Below are 26,297 nucleotides of genomic sequence, written 5' to 3'. Positions count from 1 at the left end.
TCCCAGTATTGCCGGACAGCCGTTTACTGTCCAGGCATGCTGGGAGTTTTGCAACAGCTGGAGGCACCCTGTTTGGGAATCACTGGCGTAGAATACCCCTATGTCCACCCCTATGCAAATCCCTAATTCAGGCCTCAAATGCACATGGCGGTCTCTCACTTTGGAGCCCTGTCGTATTTCAAGGCAACAGTTTAGGGTCATATATGGGGTATCGCCGTACTCGGGAGAAATTGACTAACAAATCTTGGGGGTCTTTTTCTCCTTTCACCCCTTATGAAAAGGTGAAGTTGGGGTCTACACCAGCATGTTAGTGTAAAAAAATAAACTTTTTACACTAACATGCTGGTGTTGCCCTATACTTTTCAACTTGACAAGAGGTAAAGGGGAAAAAAGCCCCCCAAAATTTGTAATGCAATTTCTCCCGAGTACGGAGATACCCCATATGTGGGCGTAAAGTGCTCTGGGGGTGCACAACAAGGCCCAGAAGGGAGAGTGCACCATGTACATTTGAGGTGATTTGCACAGGGGTGGCTGATTGTTACAGCGGTTTTCACAAACGCAAAAAAAACAAAACCCCACATGTGACCCCATTTCGGAAATTACACCCCTCACGGAACGTAATGAGGGGTGCAGTGAGAATTTACACCCCACTGGTGTCTGACAGATCTTTGGAAGAGTGGGCTGTGCAAATTAAAAATGTTGTACAGCCCACTGTTCCAAAGATATGACAGACACCAGTGGGGGGGTAAATGCTCACTTTACGCCTTTTTACGTTCCTCAAGGGGTCTAGTTTCCAAAATGGTATGCCATGTGGGGGTTATTTTGCTGTCCTGGCACCATATGGGCTTCCTAAATGCGACATGCCCCCCGAGCAAAATTTGCTCTCAAAAAGCCAAATATGACTCCTTCTCTTCTGAGCATTGTAGTTCACCCGTAGTGCACTTCAGGTCAACTTATGGGGTACCTCCATACTCAGAAGAGATGTGGTTACAAATTTTGGGGGGTATTTTCTGCTATTAACCCTTGCAAAAATGTGAAATTTGGGGGGGAAACACACCTTTTAGTGATTTTTTTTTTTTTTTTTTTTAACGTATGCAAAAGTCGTGAAACCCCTGTGGGGTATTAAGGCTCACTTTATTTCTTGTTACGTTCCACAAGGGGTCTAGTTTCCAAAATGGTATGCCATGTGTTTTTTTTTTTTGCTGTCCTGGCACCATAGGGGCTTCCTAAATGCGACATGCCCCCGAGCAAAATTTGCTCTCAAAAAGCCAAATATGACTCCTTCTCTTCTGAGCATTGTAGTTCACCCGTAGTGCACTTCAGGTCAACTTATGGGGTACCTCCATACTCAGAAGAGATGTGGTTACAAATTTTGGGGGGTATTTTCTGCTATTAACCCTTGCAAAAATGTGAAATTTGGGGGGAAACACACATTTTAGTGAAATTTTATTTTTATTTTTTTACATATGCAAAAGTCGTGAAACTCCTGTGGGGTATTAAGGCTCACTTTATTCCTTGTTACGTACCTCAAGCGGTCTAGTTTCCAAAATGGTATGCCATGTGGGGGATTTTTGCTGTTCTGGCACATAGGGGCTTCCTAAATGCAACATGCCCCCCAAAAACCATTTCAAAAAAACGTACTCTCCAAAATCCCCTTGTCGCTCCTTCGCTTCTGAGCCCTCTACTGCGCCCGCCGAACACTTTACATAGACATATGAGTTATGTGCTTACTCGAGAGAAATTGGGCTACAAATATAAGTATACATTTTCTCCTTTTTCCCCTTGTAAAAATTAAAAAATTGGGTCTACAAGAACATGCGAGTGTAAAAAATGGAGATTGTGAATTTTCTCCATCACTTTGCTGTTATTCCTGTGAAACACCTAAAGGGTTAAAACGCGGACTGAATGTCATTTTGAATACTTTGGGGGGTGCAGTTTTTATAATGGGGTCATTTGTGGGGTATTTCTAATATCAAGACCCTTCAAATCCACTTCAAACCTGAACTGGTCCATGAAAAATTGTGACTTTGGAAATTTTGTGAAAAATTGGAAAATTGCTGCTGAACTTTGAAGCCCTCTGGTGTCTTCCAAAAGTAAAAACACGTACATTTTATGATGCAAACATAAAGTAGACATATTGTATATGTGAATAAAAAAAAATAATATTTGGAATATCCATTTTCCTTACAAGCAGAGAGCTTCAAAGTTAGAAAAATGCAAAATTTTCGAATTTTTCATCAAATTTTGGGATTTTTCACCAAGAAAGGATGCAAGATACCACAAAATTTTACCACTATGTTAAAGTAGAATATGTCACGAAAAAACTATCTCGGAATCAGAATGATAACTAAAAGCATTCCAGAGTTATTAATGTTTAAAGTGACAGTGGTCAGATGTGCAAAAAATGGCCGGGTCCTGAGGTGTAAAATGGCTGGGTCCTTAAGGGGTTAAAATACATTACTAGTAAATAGATAAATACAAAAAAATATATTATTTTTACATTTGAATGGCCCATTTCTACATTTTTATTATTGTCGGCTACATGTTTAGTTCCCTGCCCGCCCACATAAATTGATCCCTGTTTAAAAATTAATAAAACATTTTGTTATAAAAAATTATAAATTTTGTTAAATACATTTTTTTCTATCCCTACTGCATCCTTTATTTATTTTTATTTTTTGTTACCCAACAAATTTTGAAAAAAACGCCAAAGGGGTCAAAAATGCAATTTCCACTCAAAGGCAAAAACGACAAAACAGGAAAAATCTGTGGCAGCTTTTCTGGCATTTTTAAACCTAAAAAAACTCAAGACAAAAACCTCAGTGGAATCCTAGCCTCAAGGGGACTCCGGTGGAAAACAATTTTTTTCAGAACAATGGGTTCCAGAAAGTTAAACAGATTTGTATTTCTTTTATTTAAAAAAAAAACCTTAACCCTTCCAGTACTTATCAGCTGCTGTATACCGCAGAGGAAGTTAAGTTGTTCTTTTCTGTCTGACTACAGTGCTCTCTGCTACCACCTCTGTCCATGTCAGGAACTGTCTGGAGCAGGAGAGGTTTGCTATGGGGATTAGCTTCTACTCTATATCAGCAGAGAGCACTGTAGACAGACTGAAAAGAACTACACAACTTCCTCTGGAGCATAGAGCAGCTGATAAGCACTTGAAGGGTTAAGTTTTTTTTTATAGAAGTAATTTACAAATCTGTTTAACTTTCTGGAACCAGTTAATTTGAAAAAAAAAAAAAATCCACCAGAGTACCCCTTTAAAGGAGCCTACAATCTTACCAATATATGCAAGGCTTTAGGGAGTATAGAAGTAGAAGTTTCAACATCAATGTGAACTCACTGAAATGTAAGGAGCACTTCTAGAACTCCACATGCCTCCATGATTTTTTTTCCATACACAGTGACACAGTATGTCAAAACTTATTAAAGGGGAAAACCCAATAACTTATGGGTCGGTGGATCCATGAGAAAGGAGAAGTAGAAGTCCTTCCTTTAAATTTCCTATTACTTTTGAATACACTTTTGGCTTTGGCGCAAAAACTGCAGTGGCAGTGTGTGGGAACCTGCCATTAAGCAATCCAGACTAGTGGTGCAATTCTAAACCTTACCCCACATTCCACCTGCACTATGTATGAACAAGGGTTAATAGCATGAAGTCAAGGACCATAGTGCATACAGTACCTGGAATGGTCCTGTGCACGCTGCCAATCTAGTGTGATACTATTTGTTTCAGCTTTAGAACTTTGCTCATCCATTAACCATAGAAGTTTTACTTTTGTGACAACAATACTTAGACTCAGAATCAAAGTTTTTTCCCTAATATAACATAATAAATAAATATTTAACCCCTCCAGAACACAGGGCATACAGGTACGCCCTGGCATCCTGGGTGGGACTTAAGGACCCAGGGTGTACCTGTACGCCCTGGACATTTCCATTCATCGCCAGTAACTGGGCGGAGAACGGAACAGGATGCCTGCTGAAATCATTCAGCAGGCTCGCAGTGCAAACCCATGGGGGGGGTCCTGAACCCCTGGGGGGTGTCTCATACCAGCGATTTGCAATGATTCTGGGTCAATTGGGTCCCCGGTGACCTGGAAAAAATGGTAATAGGTGCTGTCTTCCGTTACCAGCAGGAGTGAAGGGGCACTGGTGCAACCTCACGATCTTCCTGATTCGTCGGCTGGCAACGGCACCTGGGGCCCCCGATCCCCGGCGTCTGTGGCCACTGCGAGGACATGCGGCGGCCACGGTGGCAGGCAGGAGGAGTTAAGGCTGTGCCTCCTGTTGTTGCTTAGCAACAACTCCCAGCATGCACAAAAGGACATACTGGAAGTTGCTGTTATGCAACAGCAGAAAGCACAACTACAACTTCCATCATGCCCTCCGGCTGTCTGTGCATGCTGGGAGTTGTAGTTATGCAACAGCTGGAGGCAAAAAATATTCCTATGAAAAAGTGTATAACTACAACTCCCAGCATGCCCTTCAGCTTTCAGTGCATGCTGAGAGTTTATTACCTAACTCAGTGTTTCACAACCAGTATGCCTCCAGCTGTTGCAAACTACAACCCCCAGCATGCACTGACAGACCTTACATGCTGGGAGTTGTAGTTTCACAACAACTGGAGGCACATTGGCATGCGAAAAATTTAGTTAAGTAACAAACTCTTAATGTTTTGCAACCAGTGTGCCTCCAGCTGTTCCTCAGACTCCTAAAGAAGCTGTCTTGCAGGACAGCGGAACGCGGGGAGCTGCTGTGTCCCCCTCTTGGTTGGTGAGGTAGCCCTGGCACACATGTATATTGTCTAATAGTTAGCCATGCTCAGTATAAGCTGGTTGAGATAGCCATTGTACACTCAGTTGTTGGGTCATGGCAATACTTGTTATTTGTTTCCAGCTTGATTGATGCTTTTAAGTGGTTTTAAATGTCTGTGCTTTTGTTGGTGATTCAATAAAGATTGCTATACCTTTCTACAATACAATTGTGGTGTGCATCCTTATATAGTGGCTAGCTTTTTTCTTTTGGTTTATAGCTCTTGTCATAGCCACTGATAGCACCCTGTTTCTTAACTATATAGTGGTGCCGATCTTTATGCATGTAGTTCCGGCTGTTGCATAACTACAACTCCCAGCATGCACGGACAGCCAAGGGGCTTGTTGGGAGTTATAGTAGTATGCCTCCAGCTGTTACATAACTACAACTCCCAGCATGCCCTTCGGCTGTCAGTGCATGCTAAGAGTTGTAGTTTTGCAACTGCTGAAGACACACTGGTTGCGAAACACTGAGAGTTTGTTGCCTAACTCAGTGTTTCACAACCAGTGTGCCTCCAGCTGTTGCAAACTATAACTCCCAGCATGCACTGACAGGCCCTGAATGCTGGGAGTTGTAGTTTTGCAACAACTGAAGGCACACTGGTTGTGAAACACTGAGTTAAGTGACAAATGCTCAGTGTTTTGCAACCAGTGTGCCTCCAACTGTTGCATAACTACAACTCCCAGCATGCATGGACAGCCAAAGGGCATGCTGGGAGTTGTAGTTTTGCAACAGCTGGAGGTTTGCGCCCTCATGTGAATGTACAGGGTACATTAACACGGGCAGGGGTTTACAGTGAGTTTCCCACTGCAAGTTTGAGATGCTAAAGATTTTCCGCTGCAGCTCAAACTCCCAGTTTGTAATATCACTGTAAACCCCTGCCCATGTGAATGTGCAATAAATACACTACCCTAATTTACACTACACAAAATGGAGTAAAATACTACTTATTCCACCCCCCCCCCCCAATAAAAATGATAAACATCTCGTACGGCAGTGTTTCCAAAATGGGGCCTCCAGTTGTTGCAAAAAAACAACTCCCAGTATTGCCGGACAGCCATTGACTGTCTAGGCATGCTGGGAGTTTTTGCAATAGCTGGAGGCACCCTATTTGGGAAACACTGCCGTAGCGTATTTTGGTTTCGGAGGCAAGTGTAATACTTGCATTCAGGTCCGTCCCTATGTAAATCCCTAATTTAGACCTCAAATGTGCATGGCGCTCTGTAACTTCGGAGCCCTGTCATAATTTAAGGCAACAGTTTAGTGCCACATATGGGATATTTACACATCCAATTTTAACAAAAAGTCATCAAACATCTGTGAGGTGTTGAGGCTCACTGTACCCCTTGGTACGTGCCTTGAGGGGTGTGTCATGTGGGGGATTTTTTTCTGTTCTGGCACCATATGGGCTTCCTAAATGTGACATGCCCCCAAAAACCATTCCAGCTAAATTCACTCTCTAAAATCCCATTTTCGTTCTTTCCCTCCTGAGACATCTACTGCGCCTGCAGAGCACTTTACATCCACATACAAGGTATTTCCTTACTCAAGAGAAATTGGGTTACACATTTTGGGGGCTTTTTCTCCTTTCAACCCTTGTTAAAAAAAAATGGGTCTACAAGAACATGTGAGTTTAAAAAATGTATTTAGAATTTTCTCCTTCACTTTGCTGCTATTCCTGTAAAACAACTAAAGTGTTAACAAACTTTCTGAATTTAATTTTGAATACTTTGAGGAGTGCATTTTTTATAATGGGGTAATTTATGGGGTATTTCTAATATGAAGGCCCCTCAAATCCACTTCAAAACTGAACTGGTCCCTGAAAAATTAAGATTTAGAAATTTTTTGAAAAATTGAAAAATTGCTGCTGAACTTTGAATTTCTCTGATGTCTTCCAAAAATAAAAACATGTCAACTTTATGATGCAAACATAACTTTTTTGATGCAAAACATATTGTATATGTGAATCAATATATAATTTATTTGGAATGTCTATTTTCTTTACAAGTAGAGAACTTCAAAGTAGAAAAATGCTAAATTTTCAAATTTTTCATGAAATTTTGGCATTTTTCCCCAAGAAATGATGCAAGTATCGAGAAAAAATTACCACTAACATAAAGTAGAATATGTCACGAAAAAACATTTCGGAGTTATTAATGTTTAACTCCTTGGGAACTGAGATCCAGGCATGAGCAGCAAGCTGCAGAATCATTGATCAATAGTTTCCTATGAGAAACCATTAAACAATGTAAAAGATCAGGTGTGTGCAGTGTTATAGTCCCCTATGGGAGCTATAACATTGCTAAAAAAAAAGTGACTAAAGATCATTTAACCCCTTCCCTAATAAAAGTTTGAATCACCCCCTTTTCCTAATAAAAAAAAAAAAACTGTGTAAATAAAAATAAACATATGTGGTATCGCCATGTGCGGAAATGTCCGAATTATAAAAATATATCCTTAATTAAACCGCATGGTCTATGGCGTATGCGCCAAAAAAGTCCAAAATAGTGCATTTTTGGTCACTTTTTTTTTTTTTTCCAAAGTAAGTTTTTACTGATTTTATGTCAAGAAAAAGCAATAACAACTTTAACAATATCAGGCGAGGCCGTTAGGCGATGACAATCAATGAGTCAAATATAACAGTGCCAATGTCAAAAAAAACAAACAGAACATTGAGAATGTGAGATAAATGTTTCCATGGACACGATGTTCCTCAGGGGAGTCACTACTACTCTCAGGGGTTCTATGGTGTCTTGACTAGTGGGCCCCAGGGGTCGTACTAAGTCTATCCAGTTGGAGAAAATTTGTAAGTATGTGAGCAACCTAGTCTATTGCATGGACCTGAATGGATTGGATAAGGTCCAGCGGGAGACCGCACGGGTCCACGAGTGGTCTGTATACCCCAGGGAGCATACTCAGGTAGATCATGGGGGAGCGTGACCAAGAAAACATTTACCTTGGGCCTCGGTAAGGGGGGATACCTAACCACAATAGGGTGATGATAAAGACATGTGGGAAGGGATAAGGCAGGAAATGAGAAAGAAATAAGAAAAAGAACAAAGCCAGGGAGGAAGAGAAATTTTGGTCACTTTTTATATCATGAAAAAAAGGAATAAAAAGTGATCAAAAAGTCCTATCAATACATAAATGGTACCGCTAAAAACTTCAGATCACGGCACAAAATATGAGCCCTCATACCACCCCATACGCAGAAAATTATATTTTTTTCCGTTTCGCCGTAGATTTTTGGGTAAAATGACTTATGTCATTACAAGTAGAATTGGTGGTGCAAAAAATAAGCCATCATATGGATTTTTAGCTGCAAAAATTAAAGGGTTATTATTTTTAAAAGGTAAGGAGGAAAAAACGGAAGTGCAAAAACTGGAAAACCCTCCGTCCCCAAGGGGTTAAAGTGACAGTGGTCAGATGTGCAAAAAATGCTCCGGTCCTTAAGGTCATAACGGGTCCTTAAGGGTTTAACCATGCGAAAACCCCTTTAGATGTGGACCTGACTTCTGAAACTTACAGCATTCAGCACAAATACCCAGAAGGATTACTCTATGATTAAGCGCATACAGCACAAAATGCGTTAGAGGTCTGTGTTCGTGTCTATTCCTGTTGGAAGAAATCTGTAATTAATAAAGCCTTGATATTGACGAGTTTACACCACAGTGCTGGACAATTCCTTCTTTCTACAACATTCAGCTGTTTTCATTGTGGGAATATGTGGCCTGCTATACAACATAGTATTACATGGCAGTCATTTATATGAATATCCATCTATGTAATGCAAGGACAGACTGGATCCTATAGGTTAAAGCGTACCTGTCAGATCAAAAAAATGTTTTTATATATTACTCACTACCTAATCCTGACCATGTGCATTTAATTTTTGTGTCTAGCACCTTTATTTATTTTTTATTGCACTTTTAATTTAGCTCACTAGTCTGAATTCATCCCAAAGAGAGGGGGCGTGGCTTCACTGTGCAGGTAGTGAATTCAGTTATTATTAATGTCATGTGTAAACCCATCTTTGTGTAACTACCATAATTGCTGGAACCATCAGTAACTATTTCCAGGAAAAGCTACTTGCACATGAAAATGTAGAAATACTTGCTGCCTATTGCATATAAAGTGTGGTCCTACCAAGCCTTCCCGAGTGGGGGTGCTCTTTAACTGCAAGCTTTATACCCTTGCTCATGAGGAAGGGGCTGATTTAGGGACACACGGGAAAGGGTTTGTGAAGGTTTTACAATCATTTTAACTCAAGACTTCATTTTTAGGCTTCATTTCTTGCCTAAAATGTTGATTTGAACAATTTGCCTTGTGTAGGTTAAATTGTCAATAACCTTTAACTCCTTATGGACTCATGGGGTTATTTATCAATAATGGTCTTGGCTAGTTGATTTTTGTGGTTTTTCTAGAAGCGTTTTTTTTGGCGGTGCTGCTCCAAATTTATCATATTGTTGCAGTGACCATGATAAATTTTGTGCAGATCTGCACCTAGATCATTTTCTACCCCACTTTCAGATCATGTCTATCCTGCTTCTAAGGCTAGGTTTCCATTTTTTTCCCCGCCATTGTTTTCACTGGCGTAATGGAGTATAAAAAACAAAATGCAAAGCAGGGGAGACGTGTTGGCCCGCAGGACCCGCCGCTGGTCACTGTTTTAAAGTGGCCGCGCTGGGCTGGTGATCTTTAACAAGCAGCCGGCGTTGAGGCCACTTTGAATCAGTGACCAGAAGATTTATCGGTGTATGACACGCAGGTAGGGTTTTTGCCATCAATTTTTCCCATCACTACTGTTTATTTTTTATTATTTTGTTTTTAATGGTGCCCTACGAAATTTTTGTAAAAAAAAAAAGGTATCTCCATAATTTTTTGGGATCGCTAAAGTCTCTATCTCCCTCTCTTTCACTTTGGCTGATGTTTTTTGATTTTTGGCAAACAGACAGGAGTAGTGATTTTTTTTTAGAATCAGGAGGTGGTCTAGATTTGAGGATTTTTTAGCACTATTTGCGGGAATTTTGTGATAAAATGAAAAACATGCAGATAATACGTTACCACTGCATCCGTCAAAATGACGAAATTTAGAAGTTGAAAAAAATACCGCAAAAAAACACCACAATTTGCGCAAAAATAAACAAAATTCGCAGATTTAGACCAAAAAGGAGAACAGAAAACAATGATAAATCTCCCCATCAGTGTTTTTCTGTTTTTGCACTAACATTTTTTCCTCCTTACCTTTTAAAAAATTCATAACCCTTTTAATTTTGCACCTACAGACCCATATGATGTTTTTTTGCATCACCAATTCTTCTTTGTAATGACATCAGTCATTTTACCAAAAGATCTACGGCAAAACAAATATATATATATATATATATATATATATATATATATATATATATATAAAAAATATATATATATATATTTGTGGGACAAAATAAAAAAAAAAGCCATTTTGTAAATTGTGGGGGCTTCCGTTTCTAGGCAGTGCATTTTTCGGTTAAAATGACACCTTATCTTTATTCTGTAGGTCCATACAATTAAAATGATGCCCTACTTATATAGGTTTGATTTTGTCGTACTTCTGGTAAAAATCATAAATACATGCACGAAAATTAATATGTTTCAAAATGTTCTCTTCTGATCCCTTATAACTTTTTTTTATTTTTCTGCATACAGGGATGTATGAGGGCTCATTTTTTGCATGGTGATCTGAAGTTTTTATCAGTAGCATTTTTATTTTGATGAGTTTTTTTGTCGCCTTTTATTCATCTTTTAATGGCATAAAAAGTGGCCAAAAATACGCTATTTTTAACTTTGGAATTTTTTTACGTGTACGCCATTGACTGTGCACTTCAATTAACAATATATTTTCATAGTTCAGACACTTACCCACACACGGCGATACCACATATGTGTATATTTATTTTTATTTACTTTTTTTTATTCAAACTTTTATTAGGGAAGGGGTTAAATCACATTTATTAACTTTTTTTTACACTTTCTTTTTACACTTGTATAGCTCCGATAGGGGACTATAACATGCAATACTTTGATTGCATATACTGATCAATGCTATGGCATAGCATAGCATTGATCAGTGTTGTCGTCGCTCCATTTACCTGGATCTCAGGCATGGAGCAATCAATCGCTGATCAGACACCGAGGAGGGAGGTAGGGACCCTCCTCGTTTGTTCTTAGCTGAATGGGACCAGCCCGAATGAGCTGCCAGGAAGCATTTTTTAACATTTTAGACATAGCAATCAACTTTGATCGCCATGCTAAGGGTTTAACCCCAGACATGACCACGATCGGTGATGTCTGGTATTAGCCATAGGTCCCAGCCATTGCTAGGTGCTGGGACCAACCCGATATGATGCGGGGTCAGTGCGTGACCCCGTGTTATATCACGGGAGCGGGCGCAGGCATTGGTGTCGCTTGGGGGGGGGGGGCAGAGGAGGCCATGGCACCCCTAGATCAGGCCTTGCCCCCCTTAAGCCCCCCAATTTAAAGTTAAGTTATATTCAGGGCCAGACTGGCCATTGGGCACACCAGGCATTTGCCCGGTGGGCTGTCTGTGGGCTGGGCCCGGGTTGGACTGACTGTACAGGCATTCACGCACTACAAGCATATAAGCCAGGGGCAGCCGGCTGCCGTCACTCAAGTTTTTTTTTTTTTATCAGTTACTGGGGCCAGGCCTGACCCAGCCCTCCTGTGGCCCTGATCGGCCACAGGAGGCTACGCTAACAAGGGGGAGCCGCATTGCAGCCAGTGTCCGGCACTGGCTGCTGGTAGGAGATGTGCCTGCGCGTGACATGTCAGTACCCAGCAGCCATTAGGAGAAGATGCCGGCCAATGACGTCGGCCGATGTGTCCCTCCCTCTCCCTGCCCGGTGCAGCAATAGAGGAGCTGCTGCCGGCAACAGTAATTACACATGAGGTATTTACTTATGAGGGCTGTGTATATGAGGATGGGGGCTGTGTGTATGGAGGGCTGTGTATATATGGGGATGGGACTGTGTGTATGGAGGGCTGTGTATATATGGGGATGGGGCTGTGTGTATGGAGAGCTGTGTGTGAATATGGAGGGCTGTGTATATGGGGATGGGGCTGTGTATATGGAGGGCTGTGTATATGGGGATGGGTCTGTGTATATGGAGTGCTGTGTATATGGGGATAGGCTGTGTATATGGGGGCTGTGTGTGTGTGCATGGAGGGCTGTGTGTATATGGGGCTGGGTATGTTTGTGTATGGAGGGCTGTGTATATGGGGGCTGCGTATGTGTGGATATGGGGGCTGCGTATGTTTGTTTATGGAGGGCTGTGTATATGGGGCTCTGTATGTGTGGATATGGGGGCTGCGTACGTTTGTGTATGGAGGGCTAAGTATATGGGGCTCTGTATGTGTGGATATGGGGGCTGCGTTTGTTTGTGTATGGAGGGCTGTGGATATGGGGGCTGTGTATGTGTGGATATGGGGGATGTGTGGGTGTGGATATGGGGGCTGCATATTTGTGGATATGGGGGCTGTGTATGTGTGGATATGGGGGCTGCGTATGTGTGGATATGGGGGCTGCGTATATTTGTGTATGGAGGGCTGTGTATATGGGGGAGTCTGCAAAAATCAGATATTTTTTTAACCTCTTAAGGACCAAGGACGTACCGGTAGGTCCTGAGTCCGCTCCCGATCTATAGCGGGTCATAGCGTGTCGGGCCCGGCCTCTAACAACAGCCGGTACCCATGGCTAATAGCACGCGGTACTGATCTCGGTGCCAAACACTAAAGTTCAGGGGGCTGTCCGATCGCCGAATGACTGCTCAGTGCCTGAGATCCAGGCATGAGCATTCAACTGGCAGAATCATTGATCAATGGTTTCCTATGAGAAACCATTGAACAATGTAAAAGATCAGTGTGCGCAGTGTGATAGCCCCCTATGGGAGCTATAACATTGCAAAAAAAAAAGTGGAAAAAAAAAAAGTGAATAAAGATCATTTAACCCCTTCCCTAATAAAAGTTTGAATCACCCCCCTTTTCCCACAAAAAAAAACTGTGTAAATAAAAATAAAAAAATGTCCGAATTATAAAAATATATTGTTAATTAAACCGCACGGTCAATGGCGTATGCGCAAAAAAATTCAAAAGTCCAAGATAGTGTATTTTTGGTCCCTTTTTGTATCATGAAAAAATGAATAAAAAGCAATCAAAAAGTCCGATCAATACAAAAATGGTACCACTAAAAACTTCAGATCACGTCGCATAAAATGAGCCCTCATACCACACCATACGCGGAAAAATAAAAAAAGTTATAGGGGTCAGAAAATGACAATTTTAAATGTATTAATTTTCCTGCATGTAGTTATGATTTTTTTCAGAAATACGACAAAATCAAACCTATATAAGTAGGGTATCATTTTAATCATATGGAACTACAGAATAAAGAGAAGGTGTCATTTTTACCAAAAAGTTACCCCCAAAAGTTACAAAATGGCGTTTTTTTTTCCAATTTTGTCTCACAATGATTTTTGTCTCCGTTTCGCCGTCGATTTTTGGGTAAAATGACTGATGTCTTTACAATGTAGAATTGGTGGCGCAAAAAATAAGCCATCATATGGATTTTTAGGTGAAAAATTTAAAGAGTTATCATTTTTTAAAGGTAAGGAGGAAAAAATGAATGTGCAAAAATGGAAACCCCCTGGTCCTTAAGGGGTTAAATGTATGTAGATATGTGTGTATGTATATATATATATATATATATATATATAGATAGATAGATAGATAGATAGATAGATAGATAGATAGACACACATTTTAAAATTGCCCCTCCGACTTTTGTCACTGGCCCCATGTGCCCCCCCCTAAATATGAATGCTGGAGATGCCACTGGGCGCAGGGTGTACAGGTACACCCTGCATCCTTAAAAGGTTTAACAAACTTTTCAGGATATGCTGTTCTGCTGTGTGTCTACATGAGGAGTACCAGTTTTTCCCACTAGTTGTCCCACAGCTAGTGGGTGGAGTCTGGCCTCTATGAAGGTTTCCATACACAAGCAGAAGGAGGAGATGCTGATTCTTTATAGTGCACCATAAGAATCAGCATAGACATTATAAAGCAGTACTTAGCAGTGTAATCTCTGAGTCAAGGCCTGGGATGAGATAAAGAATAATGACTAGAACTTTAATACAATTCTATGTGTCTGCCTCACTCTGCAGCTCCCTAATTCTGCCTCTTCCTTCTTTATGGACTTCTATCAGCAGCATGTAACTTATACTTCATCTAGCTGATGCATCATAAGATGGCTTTCATCACTTTTGTGATAAGGTTAGGAAGAAAGGATAGAGGGAAATGAAAGGTAAATGGAAACTACTAGAGCTGAGAGTTAAAGGGGTTAATCACCATAAGGTGATTTTAGCATGTACCTGCCAGACAGTAATGGACATGCTTAGGAAGGATCTGAGCTTGTCTTGGGGCTAACTGGCAGTGTGGTGAGATCACATAACACTGTGGCTAGCTTTTTGTGAACTGGTATTTCCTGTTTGAGTTTACTTCTTTGCCTACAAATCCCAGAATTCCATTTTCCTCCCTCCCACACATCAGCCACCCCACCCATTGAAACATAAATGAGCCACATCCATTCAAAAGACCTGTGGTTTTCAATCAGGGTGCCTGTTGCATTAGTTGCAGATTGATCTCTCACCCAAGTGATCCCTCCACCCATTTAAGCAGACAGGCTATCTGTCATCAGCTGACTAGTGAGTCAGGTCTTGCTGCATTGCAACCTGGGAAAAATCTGAGACAACAGTCATTTTGTATGCTGTTAAACATAAATATTGGGGTGAAAATCACATAAGAACTGCGAGAAAACCATTACACACAGGTACAGACACTATATTATGAACAACACTTTACTTTAACTTTACAGCCCCTGTGGCATAGTCAAATAAAATAAAAATCCCGGAATACCCCTTTAGAATAAGGGGCCACTAAATTATTTAAATGCTGACCCCCCCCCCCCCTCGGCACTAAGCATGAACAGGCCTCCCCTAAGCACCTGCGATATTGTTGCTTGGTTCATTAAAATTAGGATTTCTTGGTCATGTAAGATGCATAAACTTAACCCAGGGTATGTTCACACTACCCTACTTGTGTATTGTATCCCAAGAGTTTGAGAGCTCATAACTGCTGATAAACTCCCTTTTACCCCTTAAGGACCAAGGACGTACAGGTACGTCCTTGGTCCTGCTCCCGTGATATAACAAAGGGTTACACGGTAACCCCGCATCATATCACGGCGGGCCCGGCGTCATAGTGACGCCGGGACCCGCCGCTAATAGTGCGCAGCACCGATCGCGGCGCCGCGCGCTATTAGCCCTTTAACCGTGCGCTCAGAGCTGAGCCACGCGGCTAAAAGTGAAAGTAAAAAGTGCCGGTTAACTCAGTGGGCTGTTCGGGATAGCCGCGGCGAAATCGCTGCATCCCGAACAGCTTACAGGACAGTGGGGGGGGGGGGGTCCCTACCTGCCTCCTCACTGTCCGATCGCCGAATGACTGCTCAGTGCCTGAGATCCAGTCAAGCGGCAGAATCATCGATCACTGGTTTCCTATGAGAAACCAGTGATCAATGATAAAGATCAGTGTGTGTAGTGTTATAAGTTCCTATGATTTTTTTTTCCGTTTCACCATAGATTTTTGGGCAAAATGACTGACGTCATTACAAAGTAGAATTGGTGGCGGAAAAAATAAGCAAGCATATGGATTTTTAGGTGCAAAATTGAAAGAGTTATGATTTTTTTAAGGCAAGGAGCAAAAAATGAAAATGCAAAAACGGAAAAAAAACCCGGTCCTTAAGGGGTTAAAAATATAGTTTGGTGTTTGCATTTTGTCTCCTTTACCGGATATATTATTTATTGTAAAAGCCCTGATTTAAATAGTAAAAATAAACACATAAAAGTTCCTCAGCTTCTGAACTCATAGACAGAGCTTCTGCTATGCAACAACTAGAAGTGATTTCATATCCTGGCTACAAGTACAGTATAATTTCAACATTGTTTTGCCATACTATCAAACCCAAATTCAGTTACAAGATTCTATTTCTTTGACAAATGCCTGAAATTTCAGGTGCTCACCTGTACATATACAATACTAACTACAAGAATACTCAGTGTTGTATTAAAAAAAAAAAAAGTGTTGGAACAGTTGTATTTCCATGGCCATTGCTCCAATGTCTTTCCCAATCTGCTGCCTTTCTTTTTTCTACAATTTAGCACCAAAGCTCCTTCAAAGGGATTGTCCAGAATTATCTAGAATTATTGTATAGAATAATTTCTTTAAAAAAAAAAAAAAAAACATTGGCACAGCGATACATTTGTCCAAAGGTCATGTATGGTATTGCCCAATTCCATGAGCTGTATTGCAAAAGCGGCCATGTTATTTTGAATATGTACAATCTCCACAGCTGCTGTGGTTTTTACTCTGGTAGTTCTGCACATGAATCATATTTATTTATATTTTATTTATGTAATATTATATTTATGCACAGAAATTAATAAATCACTTACTATTTTATTCTCAACATTATAACCAGGGTCCACGGATATCAGCCGGAACCTCACTAGAATAGATAATAAAAGAAATAGTAATCAGAAAAACATCAACTATTGATAAGAAAGATTAACTATACTTTGTCTCTCACAAATCACTATTCTTTAGGGCAGTGGTCTACAACAATGGTCATTCACCCATCTGTATTTCAAATCTTTATCAATTCTGATATCCCTTAACTGATATTATTCACATAAGGTTTTATGCACTGTCAGGAACTCACCTTTCCATGATCCAGCAGCATTTACGGTCCTTCCTGCTCTGTGATGCTGAAGGTGTTACTTTGTCACTATAGCTGCCAGGCCACTGACCAGACAGCCAATATAATTTTAGGTATGCCATGGCTTCAGTCTCATAACCCTGATTTAAAATTGGTCTACAGGAGAGCTAGTAAAGTGGAAACTTGCTGGAAAGGGAACCTGTCATCAGAGTTTACCCCATATAACTGGTGACAAAACCTGTTTTATAAATAAAATTAGCTTTCTTACATGTACTTATTTAAAATTGTCCCTCGCATTATGCTATGGCCCGTAAGTACTCTTCGGGCGTGCAACATCTTGTAGCACAGGGTGGGCCATTTATATGGATACACCTTAATAAAATGGGAATGGTTGGTATTATTAACTTCCTGTTTGTGGCGCATTAGTATATGTGAGGGGGGAAACTTTTCAAGATGGGTGGTGACCATGGCGGCCATTTTGAAGTTGGCCATTTTGAATCCAACTTTAGTTTTTTTCAATAGGAAGAGGGTCATGTGACACATCAAACTTATTGGGAATTTCACAAGAAAAACAATGATGTGCTTGGTTTTAACATAACATTATTATTTAATGAGTTATTTACAAGTTTCTGACCACTTATAAAATGTGTTCAATGTGCTGCCCATTGTGTTGGATTGTCAATGCAACCCTCTTCTCCCACTCTTCACACACTGATAGCAACACCGCAGGAGAAAAGCTAGCACAGGCTTCCAGTATCCGTAGTTTCAGGTGCTGCACATGTCGTATCTTTACAGCATAAACAATTGCCTTCAGATGACAAAGTCTAAGGGGGTCAGATTGGGAGACCTTGGGGGCCATTCAACTGGCCCACGACAACCAATCCACTTTCCAGGAAACTGTTCATCTAGGAATGCTCGGATCTGACACCCATAATGTGGTGGTGCACCATCTTGCTGGAAAAACTCAGGGAACGTGGCAGCTTCAGTGCATAAAGAGGGAAACACATCAAGTGGATTGGTCGTCATGGGCCAGTTGAATGGCCCCCAAGGTCTCCCGATCTGACCCCCTTAGACTTTTATTTTTGGGGTCATCTGAAGGCAATTGTCTATGCTGTGAAGATACGAGATGTGCAGCACCTGAAACTACAGATACTTGTAAATAACTTGGAAAGAATAAAGTAATGTTAAAACCAAGCACATCATTGTTTTTCTTGTGAAATTCTCAATATGTTTGATGTGTCACATGACCCTCTTCCTATTGAAAAAAAACCAAAAATGGATTCAAAATGGCCGACTTCAAAATGGCCGCCATGGTCACCACCCATCTTGAAAAGTTTCCCCCCTCACATATACTAATGTGCCACAAACAGGAAGTTAATATCACCAACCATTCCCATTTTATTAAGGTGTATCCATATAAATGGCCCACCCTGTAGTCTCCATGCTCTGGGCTGTATTCACTCCTACTCAGGCATGATTGACAGCCATATATATATATATATATATATATATATATATATATATATATATATCCTTTCTATCTAGAGAATAAGGCTTAGATTCTCCTTTCAGAATGCACGGTGGGACATACATGCGTCCGTTCATTCTCTATCGCTCCCATAATGAATGAATGCAGAGATGACGCATATACACAAGCCACTGCTTTATTTTCACAAGAGACCTGAGGAAGTCACCAGTAGGTGACGGAACGCGTGGGGTTCAGGGGGACACCTGTATAGGGATCATTCATTACATTGCTTCTTGATTCTTGCATTTTCCAGCCTCTGGTCTGCTATACTTGGGGACTTCCCTTTAATCAGGTTGTATATTGTATATTGTATTTGTCAGGGAGTCTGTGGTAACATATATAGATTGTATAGATATTGAACTATCTTGTTATTTAGATGTATATTTGGAGGCAGTGTTAGAACATATATATTTAACAGGTGTCCTGGGAGGGGTCCTACGGGCTCCCCCCTTTTGTGGGAGAGCATGTTTATGCCTCTTTTAAATGTTTTTATGGGGGTTTCTTGTTGTCTAAAGTGATTTATGCATTTTCTAATAAAGATTTTTTGTACATTGATTAGGTGTGCGCTACATGGTGTTCTTCTCGTTTTTTTTGCTTTGACTATTACATGGTACACACGGTAGCACCCCTGTTTACTATTAAGAACTTATATATACAGCTGAGCCTGCTAGTGTTTTAGTGCATATACACAAGTCACTGTTTTATTTTCACAAGAGACCTGGTTTTCCATTCTAGAGATTGCAGGGTGGTCTCAGGAATCAGACCCTCTGTAAACAAATAGATATACCCTATCCTGAGGATAGTGGAGGCCATAATGTGTTGGTTACTGCAGAATCTCTGAATACAGCTTTATATTCATTTAATAAAAATCTTGAAATGTAATTACAGATTAACCATTTACTTAAACAAAAAAACTAATTATATATTATGGACCTTACCTGTATCCCCTGGTTTGTAGATGAATTTATCCATTTGGATAATGCACCTGTCCTGATTCATGATGATAACCTTCTCACTCTTTTCCCAATTTATGTCATCTCCACGTGCTGTCACATGGAGTAACCAGACGGATCTTTGTTCTTTTATAACAGGGACCTGAGGAAAATGGAAATGTAATTTACATTTCATGTGTTTGCCCCTACAGGTACTGCAACTGGTTCTGATTCCCATAATGAATACCATACATAGTTCTAGTATAGTTCTAGTTCTGGCTCAGTGATAGAAAACAGAGGTTTTTTTTTATGGTACATACTCTGATTGGGTGACTGCTACAAGAAAGGGACCAAAGGGGTCAGTTTTGGGTCCTATACTTTTTAATATATTTATTAATGACATTGTAGAGGGATTGTATAGTAAAATATCACTGTTACGCCGAGCGCTCCGGGTCCCCGCTCCTCCCCGGAGCGCTCGCAGCGTTCTCTCATTCGCAGCGCCCCGGTCAGACCTGCTGACCGGGTGCGCTGCGATATTACTCCCAGCCGGGATGCGATTCGCGATGCGGGACGCGCCCGCTCGCGATGCGCATCTCGGCTCCCGTACCTGACCCGTTCCCCGTCTGTGTTGTCCCGGCGCGCGCGGCCCCGCTCCTTATAGCGCGCGCGCGCCGGGTCTCTGCCATTTAAAGGGCCGCTGCGCCACTGATTGGCGCAGCAGGCCTAATCAGTATTCTCACCTGTGCACTCCCTACTTATACCTCACTTCCCCTGCACTCCCTCGCCGGATCTTGTTGCCATTGTGCCAGTGAAAGCGTTCCCTTGTGTGTTCCTAGCCTGTGTTCCAGACCTCCTGCCGTTGCCCCTGACTACGATCCTTGCTGCCTGCCCTGACCTTCTGCTACGTCCGACCTTGCTCTTGTCTTCTCCCTTGTACCGCGCCTATCTTCAGCAGTCAGAGAGGTTGAGCCGTTGCTGGTGGATACGACCTGGTTGCTACCGCCGCTGCAAGACCATCCCGCTTTGCGGCGGGCTCTGGTGAATACCAGTAGCAACTTAGAACCGGTCCACCAGCACGGTCCACGCCAATCCCTCTCTGGCACAGAGGATCCACCTCCAGCCAGCCGAGTCGTGACAATCACTCTTTGCAGGTGATACTAAGCTCTGTAAAGTGATTAACAGAACAGAGGACAATGCACTATATATAGAAGAAAAAACAATAGAGGCCAGTGCACAGTACATTGTACTGTGTAGAGACTCATTAGGATTATAGGTTGAACTTGATGGACTCTGGTCTTTTTTTCAACCTTATAAACTATTTTACTATGTTACTATGTAGAGAAGACAAAAGAGGACAGTGCACTGTTTCAAAGGGAACTGGATATAGGTTTGGGCTAAGAAGTGGCAGATGATGTTCCACGTTGATAAATGTAAGGTTATGCACATGGGGAGAAAAAATCCATGCTGGGATTATGTATTAAATTGGAAAGCACTGAGGATGACTGACATCGGAAAAGATGGCTTGGGGTGACCTAATAACTATTTACTGTATATAGTATATCAGAGGGCAGTACAGAGATCTCTACCATGATTAATTTAACCCAAGACTGTATCTATAACAAGGGGGCACCCTCTATGGCTAGAAAAAAGAAGGTTTGTATACTAGCATAAATGTGGATTCTTTACTGTAAGAGAAGTGAAATTTCAACAGGGGCCTGGATTAATTTTTGGAGAGAATTAACATTACAGTTTATGGCTACTAGATTTATAAGGACAGAACATTGATCCACGGATTTATTCTGATGCCATATTTGTAGACAGGAAGGAATTCCCCCCCCTCCCCCAATATGGGGCAGTTCATATCAGTCTCATAAGAATGTTTTTGTCTTCCTCTGGATCAACTCATTAGAGACTCAGATGGGTCATAGGTTGAACTTGATGGACTATCTAACTTTATGGCCTATGTAACTATTAGGCTAAGTTTCTACTTGGTTTCTGTTGTGTGTTTTTCCCCAAGAAAAATGCCACAACGGCCCTCACAGCGTTTTTTCATTGAAAAAAATTCTCGGCCAGATGTTAGCTGTAAATCAATGAGAAATCGCAAAATTCTTTTTCCACTTTACGTTTTTCAGTTTGCCATTTTTTTTTATTAATTCTTGCGGCGCTTTTTCACTCTTTTTTTAGGTCCTTGGCGGTTCTGCAAAGTTGCAGAATGTTGAGCCTATGCCATTTTTTCCTTGAAATCGTGGCTTTTTTCTCCCATAGAAGTCTATGGGAGTTAGAAAAAAAATGCCAGGAAAAACAACATGTGGGTTTTTATGCTTTTTTGTATCCAAAAAAAGTGATGGAGATACCTTTTTTTAATAAAATTTTGCAGGGTACCATTAAAAAATAAATAAATTAAAAAAAAGATACAGTAGATATGGAAAAAATTGTATCTAATGAAATTTATCTTTTTTTATAACAAATTTTTTATTAATTTCTAAAACAGGGATCAATTTATGTGGGCAGGCGGTGACCTAAAAATGTAGCCGACAATGATAAAAATGTAGTGTGTGTGTGTTTTTCCACTTTTTTTTTTAAAGCATTTTTTAGGTAGTATTACTACTACAAGCATGGAACACAGTGTTCCATGATGGGAGTAGTAGTACCTGTTCTTCTGGTTTAAATAATTTTTATTGGATTTTTTTTGAGAAATTTACAACAAAGGAAAGATTGGCCAAAGAAAACAACATGGCCAAGGAACAATACATAACAAATATAACACAGTTATATAAATATTACTAAAGCAATCACTTCTGACACCCAATGCAATTGTCCTATCTATTGCAGAGATGTGGAGCGGCTTTCTTCTGTGCTCCGCATCTCTGCTCTGTACTCCGGCCGGCCAGTGATGTGAATAGAACATCACTCATTCATATTTCTATTCACATCACTGGCCGGCTCAGAGTATAGTGCAGAGATGTGAGCGCTGTATAGAGCCGCTCTGCATCTCTGCTATATTATGGACGATCGCATCGTGTGTCAGGAGTGACACCCGGGGCGATATGTCGATTAGTACAGGTTCCTCTACTCCCATCAAGGAACAGTCTGTTCCATGCTCAGAGTAGTAGTACTACCTAAAAAATTTAAAAAATTGAAGAAAAAAAGTGAAACACACACTATAAAAAATTGATTAAAATTTCGATCTAAAAAATTTAATTTCATTAAATACCTTTTTTCCGTCACTACTGCATCTTTTTATTTTTTGGTACCCAACAAAGTTTGAAAAAAAGTCAAAGGGGCCAAAAATGCAATTTCCACTCAAAGGCAAAAAAATGCCAGAAAAAATGCCAGAAAAAAACCCCAAACACAGGAAAATGCTGGGGCTTTTTTTTCTGCCATTTTTTTTCTTGCGTTTTTTGAGCCACAAAAAAAAAAAAAAAAATAGAAACGTAGCCTTACCCACACTGAATACTATAAATGGTTCTGATTACCATTAAAAATTAAATATATTGTTCTGATTCTCATACTGAAAACCATAAATGGATATCCAGTTGCTATTGTATGGTTCTGATGATGAATGCTTTGGACAACACAATGATTTTATAAGGTGAGGCATTCATTATACCCTATAGATGTTCTGTATACAGACCTTAAAGGAATAACACTCAGAATGGTCATGGGCATGTATTTTATGTTCCACTAAGATGTGAACTTCCTCATCTTTCTTCAGTTCCAATTTTAAGTCAACTGTCCCCTTCAGATCAAGGAAAAGAACACAGGCTTTCTCCTCAGCCCCCGGTGCTAAGTTTGTAGGAACGGTAATCACAAAATGGCTGTAAGAATAGAGAGAAAGGAATAATAATGATTAGATGTTAAAGTAAAGGCAGAAATTGGACATCGGAATACAACTAGAATTATAATTTATTGCATGAGATGGGTGATAACCTACAGCATTGGACTCAAATTGGTGCCCTCTATCGGTTGTGCTCTTTCTATGCTTAAATGGGTAAAACATTTTGTTGTTTTTATGGTCTTAAATGGGCAATGTCAGATACAAAAACATTTTATATGTTGTACATCTTGGCAAAACATTAACCTTTCTAATATCTTTCATAAGAAAATATTATTTATTTTTTATAGAAATCATTGTCCAAGCTGAGAGGGGGTGATGATGTTTACTAATGCCTGCCTAATGTGGGGGAACATCTAAGGCCTAACCTAATGTGGGGAAACATCTGATGGCTAACCCAATTGTGGGGGAACATCTGCTGCCTAACCCAATTGTGGGGGAACATCTGCCGTCTAACCCAATTGGGGGGGACATCTGCCGCCTAACCCAATTGTGGGGGAACATCTGCTGCTTAACCAATAGTGGGGGAACATCTGCTGCCTAATCAATTGCGGGGGAACATCTGACGCCTAACCTAATTGTGGGCAAACAGCTGCCACCTAACCTAATTGTGGGGGAATATCTTCCGCCTAACCTAATTGTGGGGAAACATTACCTACATGGGGTACTACATACCTGGGGGACCCTACCTACCTGACGGCCTTAGGTACCTGTCCGCCAACACGATAGTGCCTCTCCTGACACTAGAATCTCGATCCGTCCCTGGTACAAGCCCATTTGAATGATTCAGATCTTCACTGGCAAACTTCAAACATGTGCTTTCTTGAGCACAGAGACTTTTTGGGGACTGCACAATTTCAGTCCTTCACAGTTAAGTGTGTCCCCAATTGTTTTCTTGGTGACAAATGTCCCAGCTTCCTTTAGATCATTGACAAGATCCTCCTGTGTAGTTCTATGCTAATTCCTCAAGGTTCTCATGATCACTGAACCTCCATCAGGTGAGATCTTTCATGAAGCCCTCAACCGAGAGAGACCAATATTTTTAAACTTTTCACAAAGATGCCCTGGCATCCTTGGACAGCTATTTGATCTTTGCCATGGTGGAGAGTTTAGAATCTGATGAATTACTTCTGTGGACTGTCTTTTATACAGGTAAGAACCTGAGATTAGGAGCACTCCCTTTACAAGAGTGCTACTAATCTCAGCTTGTCATCTGTAGAAAAGATACCAAGAATCTTGCTGATCGATAGGGGATCAAATATTTATTTCACCGAGTAAAATGCAAATCAGTCTATAACGTATCTGAAAATGATTTTTTTTTCTGGATTATTTTTTGTTATTCTGTCTTTCACTGTTCAAATAATCCTACCTATAAAATTACAGACCTACCCAATGATCATTTATTTAGTAGTGGGCAAATATAAAAAAAATCCCCAGGGCATCAAATACGTTTTCTCCATATATATATATATATATATATATATATATATATATATCATATCTTAAACCATATTGCAAAGTAGTAATTTAATCACAAATAATAGAAAACTAATTAGTCAGTATCAGTCAATATCTTACGGTTCTGATGCCAATGAAAGGGATGAGCTGAAGAGTGCCAGGCAGATGGGTACCAAGAGCAGCCACATTTTGGACAGTATGCCCCTCCACTCAGTCTGGAAAATGTTCTCCCTTATAAGAAGTAATAGAGGAGGAGGAGGCATCGTCCTGTGTCCAATAACCTGGAGATGTCTGAGAAGTCATTGCACCCGTGTGGAAGGATCTTGGCTGATAGACAGGATTTCAGCATACAGTAACCTATGACCTCTTATCAGTGATGGTGCTTGTGTAGAAGGACAGAGGCCAGTGTACACACTTACTATTTTGTTTGTCTGTTAATGAATCTATGAAGTAACTTTAAAATTCAAGAATAGTCTCTTGTTACAGATGTTAAATTTTGTTTTAATATAAAAATCGTTTTTATATATTGCTTTATTATTTAAGTTACTTTAGATTGCCAAAGCTCAGATAAGCACTAAAATAGTGTTTTCCAAACAGCGTGTCTCCAGCTATTGCAAAACTACAACTCCCAAATGCTGTCCGGACATGCTGGGAGTTGTAGTTTTGCAACAGCTGGAGGGACACTATTATAAAAAAAACACTGCACTGAGATCATGGGGCAATTGCCAATGATGGTCTATATAACAGTATGCTATGGAAAGCGGCTACAGGACATTGCAGCTTATAAACAGAAGCAACTAATTATAGACAAAAACTTGCTAAAATTCTGTTCAGTCATCTGACTTCCATTTAGTAGTTTTCCCATTTAGTAGTTGAGCAGTTGCCCATAGCAACCAATCATATTTCAGCTTTCATTTTAAAAAGGACTATGAAAAATTAAAGCTGGAATCTGATTGGTTGCTATGTGCAACTGCCTCACTCAGCAGGACTTATTTATTGTAAGGTTTTGTGGTGAGGGGTGTGATGAAGGGCAGATGTTGTTATCCTTAGGGAAGATGTTATTAACCCTTAGTATCCGTGATGCAAGGGCGTGGTTATCCTCTACACCACCTGAGGTATGTTTGCTGGTTCCTGGGCCAGGCACGGGGCAAATAATCACTCAAATGTAAGCTTAAGCATCAACGGCAGCTTTACTGAGACAGACAGATGTTAAAGTCTTCGTCAGGATCCGGACTGGAATGCAGAGAGGACACTGGAGGTGGATCCTCTGTGTCAGTGAGGTGATGGCGTGGGCCGTACCAGGGGAATGGAATCTAAGGGGTTACTGGTTTTCACCAGAGCCCGCCGCAAAGCAGGATGGACTTGCAGCGGCAGGTAACCCCCAGGTCGTTCCACCCGATAGCAACTCAATCCCACTGACAGCTGAGACAGGCGCAGTACACAGGGACAAGGCAAGAGCAAGATCGGACGTAGCAGAAGGTCAGGGCAGGCAGCAAAGGGTTGTAGTCAGGGGCAACGGCAAGGGTCTGGATACACAGGCTTGGGATACACAAAACGCTTTCTCAGGGCACTAGGGCAACAAGATCCGGCGAGGACAGGAAGGGGAAGTGGGTTTATATAGGAAATGGAGGTGATGCACTTGATTGGGCCAGGCACGCGCCGGGCCGGGCGCCGCCGGGATGGGACGGAAAGTGGATGGGGCAGGTGAGCAGAACGGGATGCAACCCGCGGGCAGGCACGTCCTGCCACGTGGATCACATCCCCGCCGGGGTACACAGAGCAGCGTTCCCGGTCAGCGAGTCTGACCGGGGCGCTGCTAACAGAAGAAGAACACCGCGAGCGCTCCGGGGAGGAGCAGGGACCAGGAGCGCTCGGCGTAACAGTACCCCCCCCCCTTAG

The 26,297-nt window shown here is 41.1% G+C and overlaps 1 protein-coding gene across 3 annotated transcripts in view; it reads right to left on the bottom strand.

Annotated features, from left to right (window-relative positions):
- Nucleotides 1-26,297, bottom strand: part of LOC130281677 (alpha-2-macroglobulin-like) — a 203,437-nt gene that overhangs the window by 155,529 nt on the left and 21,611 nt on the right. The window contains exons 1-4 of one of the 3 annotated variants that reach the window (XM_056529146.1): nt 24,519-25,240; nt 22,740-22,923; nt 19,112-19,268; nt 16,383-16,435 (exon numbers count right to left, since the gene is read on the bottom strand). In XM_056529146.1, the coding sequence (XP_056385121.1) occupies nt 16,383-16,435; nt 19,112-19,268; nt 22,740-22,923; nt 24,519-24,661 (537 nt within the window). In that variant the 5' untranslated portion in view covers nt 24,662-25,240. Of the gene's footprint in view, nt 1-16,382; nt 16,436-19,111; nt 19,269-22,739; nt 22,924-24,518; nt 25,241-26,297 lie in introns of those variants that run through there. The other 2 variants (XM_056529147.1, XM_056529149.1) reach the window with 2 other exon arrangements.

Source organism: Hyla sarda, chromosome 7 (genome assembly GCF_029499605.1).
Source record: "Hyla sarda isolate aHylSar1 chromosome 7, aHylSar1.hap1, whole genome shotgun sequence".
In the NCBI taxonomy this organism is placed as follows: Eukaryota; Metazoa; Chordata; class Amphibia; order Anura; family Hylidae; genus Hyla; species Hyla sarda.
The sequence above is the reverse complement of the archived record's forward strand: the minus strand, read 5'-3'. Positions and strand labels throughout refer to the sequence as shown.